Raw genomic sequence first — 6209 nt, 5'->3', positions numbered from 1 at the left:
AAAAAAAAAAATAAATAAAAAAAAAAACCTGGCATAACTTAAAGAATGGCAATGGCAATGAGGCTCCCATTCTTAAGACGACGTCTGCGCTTTTCAGGGTGGCGTGTTCCTCGTCAACCTGCTGAACGAGTACGGCCCCGGCAAGTCCATCCTGTTTGTCGTGTTCGTGGAGGCTGCCGGGGTGTGCTGGTTCTACGGCGTGGATCGCTTCTCGCGCGACATTGAGAAGATGCTCGGCTTCCGACCGGGTCTCTTTTGGCGGCTCTGCTGGACCTACATCAGTCCAATATTTATCCTGGTAAGGCTACTTTCAGCTAGGGATTTTTAATTTTCAAAAAAGTATCTTGTGGAAAATTTTCAAGATTTTTTTTACCCGTCTGATTATTTTCTTTTTAAAGTTTTCTTTTTTCAATGTTTTTCAATGTTTTTGAAATGTTGAAAAATTTTCCTTTTTCTGGAAAAGTTTTGGATTTGAAAATCCTTTTACGATCGTATCCCTTCCACCCGGCAGGTCATCTTCATCTGCTCGCTGCTGGGCGACACCGAGGACGAGAACAAGTACCCGGCCTGGGCCATCAGCGTTGGGTGGGCGCTGACGGCGTCCTCGCTGCTCTGCATCCCCATCTACATCATCTACAAGTTCTGCATCACCTCCGGCAACTGCACCGAGGTAAATAAGGCGCGCGTGCTCGTCGTCGTTTCTATCTTTAAAGTTAACATGAGTGAGTGAGCCAGCCTGAACCACGGGGTCTGTCCTCCACAGCGCGTCAAGCTCATCCTGCGGCCGGAGGAGACGCCGGAAGAGACGGCCCTGAACGTCAACTCCACGTACGGCACGGGCACGCACGTCTGACGGGGGCGACCCGGGCCCGGCGTCCAGGAGGACGCCGACGAGGACAAGCGGGCGACGCGGACGGCGCTCCCCGCCGTGCGCGTCCTGCGCCAGGACTCGTGCACGTGGGTCATCGAGTGGTTGGTGTGAGCGCGCGGCGAGCGCCCGACGGCCGAGGGGTAGGCATCCCGCACGACGCACGGGGCGGGCGGGCGGCCTGGCAGCGGAGCCCGGGCGGCGGCGGCGCGGGGGGAGAGAACACGAAATGTATTGCGAATGTCGAAGAACAGGCCTGGAATTCCAGACGGCGGAAGGAGGAGTTATGGCAATGGAGCGCTGCAGACGCTTTGACGAGCTGGGCCGGAGCCGGGGCTGTAGAGGAAGGATGGGGTAAAAAGATTCCAGCGTTTCCATCCTTGCCTTTCACCCTTTCTTCGGACACGTGCCGCGAACCCCCTGAAGCCGTTGGATCTACAGCCCACTGGGGTTTCCGAGGCGACGGCTGCGTATTGATGTAAACGGCCTTTTTCCGATTCTATCCACGGCGAGTGTTCTATCTAATCCCCGTCCCCGTTCTACCCCGTCTCACTTTGTTTTCATCCCCCTGCCTCACCCCATTGTCCCCGTTGTTTCGTAACACCGCCGCGGCGTACCACTTTTACTTTTGGTAGAAAAGGGAAACAATAAGAGGAGAGCCAAAACTAATCTAGAGTGAAAAACACAGTCTTGGTTTTTATTGCCTTTTCATTTTTAACTCCACTGTAAAAAATTTCTATAGTAGATTTCCTATAAATGTATCTGCAGCAATTCACATATACATGTATAGGAATTTTCCCATACAGGCGTATGGTAACTCTACCATACGCGATAGTATTCTTACCATACAAGTATAGGATTTTTCCTGTACCCCTGTGTAGGATATGTACTATGTGTGTGTGGCATTATCCCTACACATGTATAGGAATTTTCCTATGCACTCAATGCTCTTTCAAAAAAGAAAAAGTTCTTTTAACCACTTCCCGCCGTTGCCCTTGTTCCTTGTCGCCTTCCTACCGCTTTTCAGTAATTTCATTTAAGCAAGCATTGATGTAATTTTGTAATACTTTACCGGATGGAGAGTTGAACCTCGGACTTCTGGCTTGCGATCCCGTCACGCTGACCGCTAGACCACGGGGACTTGTTGGGAGGCGTGCCCCACCAACCCCGGGTCATCCCAGAGCCGCGCGCCGCCCCTCGCTGGGGCTGGGCCATTCCCAGAGGGTCAGCCAGGTGTCGGCGCGGTGCCGGGGCTAGCCCACGGCTTTGGGGATTTACTCCTAGATGTTTTGATGTCGAGTTTTGAATTTTACTTCCTACCCTTACTTGAAATTCGATCATCGGAGTTTAAACTGCTAAATAGAACAATATAGACTCTAAATTTGTCCAACCCTGTGTGGTGTGGCGTCAGGCGGCAGATATAAGCTCATAAAATGACCGCGCAGACCAAGATGTGTAAGGTAGAAAGATGTTTATATCTTTACCCGTTTTTTTAAAAAATTCCGAACATTGTATAGGAAAATTGGCATCATCAAGTAAATTTACTATACACATCAAGGAAAATATGCCTACCAGACACATATCGGAATTTTCCCATACATTTCTGGAGATTTGCCTATACACTTCGTACTCTTCCCATACGCATCTTCCCAAATGGGAAAATTCCTATACATTTATAGGAATTTTCACGTCCGATACGATGTATAGGAAATTTCCTATACATGCGTATAGTAGAATTCCCAACATTTTTTACAGTGTCGATTTTCTGAGGAATGAAAGGAGTGTACTTCCTCGCTTTCAAGTTTTCATTTTGTGATTTGACTGGACCGAGAGGAGTGGTCCTGTCCGATACCTGCTGTGGCTCCTTGAAGAGATAATAACCATCATGACTCTCGGAAGTTATGACCTCTGAAAGAAGGACGCGAAGCAGAGATGATTTACACTAGAATACAAATCGGAGAATTTCGGTCTATGTTGAATTATTGCTCTACTATGTGTTATCGCTTTCGTGCTTAAGGTACATCCCCGAAAAGACAGTATTGCTTAATCGAAGAAATCTTATTGGTACATAAAAGTAGTATTCTTTTAAATATAGGGAAATTTCAGCAGGTGTTTAATTCGAACAACTTCATAAAACAACCTTTTATACGAGATAATTTTAGTTCTTTAGCGAGCCGGCGGGAGGTATATCCCGAGTGTTCATATATTTAGGAAAACATAGGAAATGCCAACATTATCAAATTTGATTCAAACGTTCCTCCAAACTTTTGTCGGCTAGGGCGCTGCCACAGCATTTTGTCATCGAAGCGTAATTAAATAATCATTCCCTCGGAGAGTATACTCCGATGGGGATGGGGCTGTCACTGCTGTCCGTGGGTATTCGCAGTGTCCTGCGCGTGGAGTATTCTCGCACGGCGGCGTTACCCAGGGAGGAGCCACCCTTATCTTGTCAGTGGGGTAGATGCCACCATAAGGCGGCGAAACTCATCGTTTGTAGAAAAAGTAGAAGTGTTTTAGACATTGCGAGTGAATTTCGCGTACTGGTTTACTTCATTAGTGTAAGTTTGTAGACTAATGTTACTCGAATAAGATATGTAAAGAGATTAGTTTGAGCTCACCCCTGTGTACCAAACAGGATTGAATGCTGTCGCTACAATACTAGACCATAATAATTTTGAAGAGGGTAGTTTGTAGGGAGACTTGTTCCTTGATGATTTATGTCGTTATTGGAGCATTTTTTCAATGGCCTAAGAACATTGGTAAAGTTGTTGGGTTGAAAGAAGAGAAGCTAAGTCGACCAGGAAAAATCGTCAAAAAGTTACAGTATTTTTAAATAAAAATGTTGTTGTTATTATGTTATTCACATGTTAACGAGCATTTTATTTCATCGCATGAAGATGCAAGTATTGACTAGCAATGAAAGCCTTATATCAAATCATCAATCGTTTTGTAATCATAAAATGTTTATCAATTGTTCTGCGATGGCCGATTGACAGCCACAATCGGTCGTTGCAATGTTAAAACTTGTATGTATGTAATATATTGCATATTGTATTATTGTTCGCACATTTGATGACTACTACTGATATTGTAAAGATTTTTAGACATGCTCTCGTAATTTTCAGTATTTATTGTGTGATCTCATTAGCCGTAGTGCTCGTTTCGCGTCCACGGGCGGCTGCTCCTCCGGGGGCTGGTACTCTTCGGCCGCCCGCGGCGCGCCGCGCTCTCGTGTAGCTGAACCGCTTCGTGTTTGTAACGTCCGAATAAGTGGCGAAACTTGTGTAATTTTTTGTAATAAAAAGCACTCGAAAATCCCCGGTTTGCCCAAACCCGAACCGTTGTCTGACTTATTTCTGCGGCGCGTATTTTGTATTTGCAAAGCGAAAAGATGAGGGAAGCATGCAAAAACGAAAAGTGGAGAGAAAGGGAAGGTGAGGGAGGGGATGGGGAGCGTCTCCCCGCGGCGTCGCGGCGCTCTGCACACATTCTAGAAACGCAAACCGTCTTTATTGCGCCCGGACACGCATGACAGACAGATCGACCTGCGCTCCCCGACGTGAGCCGGGGGACTTGAGCCGGGGCCTCGCGGCCGGGGCCTCGGCCGGGGCCTCGGTCAAGGACAAGTAAACAAACACGACTCCGGGTGGATGCGGAGGAGGAAGGACTCCACTACATCCATCCCTCTCGAGGCGCAGACGTTGGGACGGTGAAAACTGATTGCGTTCTCGAGCGGAATGTTGGGCGCGGCACTGCTCCGCGAGCGCCCACTCCTCTGTCTTTAGTGGCCTGGATGACCTTGGTGCAGCAGGGTGTCCTAAAGCACGACTTGAGCGTGGTTCCCGACCACGGGTTTGGACCGAACGTGGCTTGTTTGAAATATAATTTTTGTCTACCTTGCGAGACAAGCCATAACGTTAGGATCAAATCTGGAACCATAACCGAAATCGTGCTCTAACTTTCTTTTTGGAACACCCCGCGGTACAGCCGGCCGTCGCGTGCGCCGAGCACGTCGCGTTCCTAGACGCCAATGTGTGAGAGTGGAGCGCTACGTCCACGTCCATCCCGCTGAGTGGGTGCCGGGGCGGGGCGGGGCGGGGCGGGCGTGGCTGCGAGGCCGTGTGGCTGTTGCCGGAAGGCGCCACACACACACGGGCATAAGCAGCAGGAGCCCGACGACCGCGGCCCTTATTGCCTCTCCATTTCGAAAACTCATCGCGAGTCACGCGAGCTGCTCGTGGGTCATTGCACGTCTCATTGGTGGGGCCGTCAGCGCGCGCGGCGGGGACAGTCCTCGCCTTCCTCCGCCGCGCCGCCCCCCGCCCTCACCCACCCCCGCCACCTCCGCGGGGAGGGTCCGCGCAGAGCGGCGCGGATAGCGGGGCCCGCGGACGCGCCAGTCTCCCCCAGCCCCCGGCCGCGAGCGCACACCCCCTCCTCCACCAGCGCCGAGCTCACGCGGCCTCCTGTACCCCCACCAGGGCGCACCAGGGCGCCCGTCCTTGCCGTTCAGGAGGATCCCGTCGCCGCGGGGACGACATCGGACCCGGCGCAGTGTTGTGGAAGGCCGCCGCCAGTCGCCATGTAGCCGGCCATCACCGACAGCGCGCTAGCATACCTCGGAACAGGTGAATTAATTGGCTTGTAGAGAATTTAACGTGAAAGATAAACCTATTTGTCTCGGAGTACATTATTGCAAAAACAGCACTGCCACCAGAAGCCACGCAAGCATTTAAAGACTTTTCACTTGGTTAAATAATGTTAAAATTAGAAACCCTCCGGTGAGATTAACTTGTAGCCCGAAATGACTTGAGCAAATTCGTCCTCACTCCCCGAACCAAAGAGGGAGTTATTTCTTTTACACTTGTCCTGCTATGCGTCATATGTGTCATAGTTCTTGTTCTGGAATTAATTTGGAGAACTTACTTCAGCCGATCGCAAAGTCTTTACCAAAACAAAAACGTGACCTAACTGAAATAAAACGAGAAAAACAGTACTTCAGGAAAAGCGGGAAAGCCGAATTCAAATGCTTGTTTCCAGGAGAGCGAGAACCCTCTCTCTCCGATTTCTGATTTCCATTAAAGAGGGGTTCGCGTTGGAGGGCCGGGGTTGGGTCGGGGCGGCGCGCGTACGTTTTTGCCCCGCCACGGCCTTCCCTCTCCCTCCCCGAGGCGAGGTCCGGTCGCGCCATACACTCGACGTACTTGTCCCTGTTTGCCCCGCGCTTCCTTAAGGCCGCACAATACCAGTTGTGTTTGTCCACCTCGCTGGGCCTTAAACTCGAACTGTTGTTGTCGATAACGGAGGAGGGAAAACGGATGTTGAGCGAGAGGAAAGGGGG

At 50.2% G+C, this 6209-nt stretch overlaps 2 protein-coding genes across 2 annotated transcripts in view; both read left to right on the top strand.

The window, feature by feature from the left end:
- LOC113208409 (sodium-dependent serotonin transporter) overlaps window positions 1-4206 on the top strand; it is a 24804-nt gene extending 20598 nt beyond the window's left edge. The window contains exons 6-8 of the mRNA XM_052265972.1: window positions 98-298; window positions 512-670; window positions 764-4206. Coding sequence (XP_052121932.1) covers window positions 98-298; window positions 512-670; window positions 764-853 — 450 coding nt within the window. The 3' untranslated portion in view covers window positions 854-4206. The remainder of the gene's footprint in view (window positions 1-97; window positions 299-511; window positions 671-763) is intronic.
- Window positions 4207-5250: 1044 nt separating this feature from the next.
- LOC113208414 (uncharacterized) overlaps window positions 5251-6209 on the top strand; it is a 10055-nt gene continuing 9096 nt past the window's right edge. Inside the window, exon 1 of the mRNA XM_026425377.2 lies at window positions 5251-5496. The gene's annotated coding sequence lies outside the window, so the exon portion shown is untranslated. The remainder of the gene's footprint in view (window positions 5497-6209) is intronic.

This window comes from Frankliniella occidentalis, unplaced genomic scaffold, assembly GCF_000697945.3.
Source record: "Frankliniella occidentalis isolate FOCC.00 unplaced genomic scaffold, Focc_3.1 Scaffold33, whole genome shotgun sequence".
Classification (NCBI taxonomy): domain Eukaryota; kingdom Metazoa; phylum Arthropoda; class Insecta; order Thysanoptera; family Thripidae; genus Frankliniella; species Frankliniella occidentalis.
The sequence above is the reverse complement of the archived record's forward strand: the minus strand, read 5'-3'. Positions and strand labels throughout refer to the sequence as shown.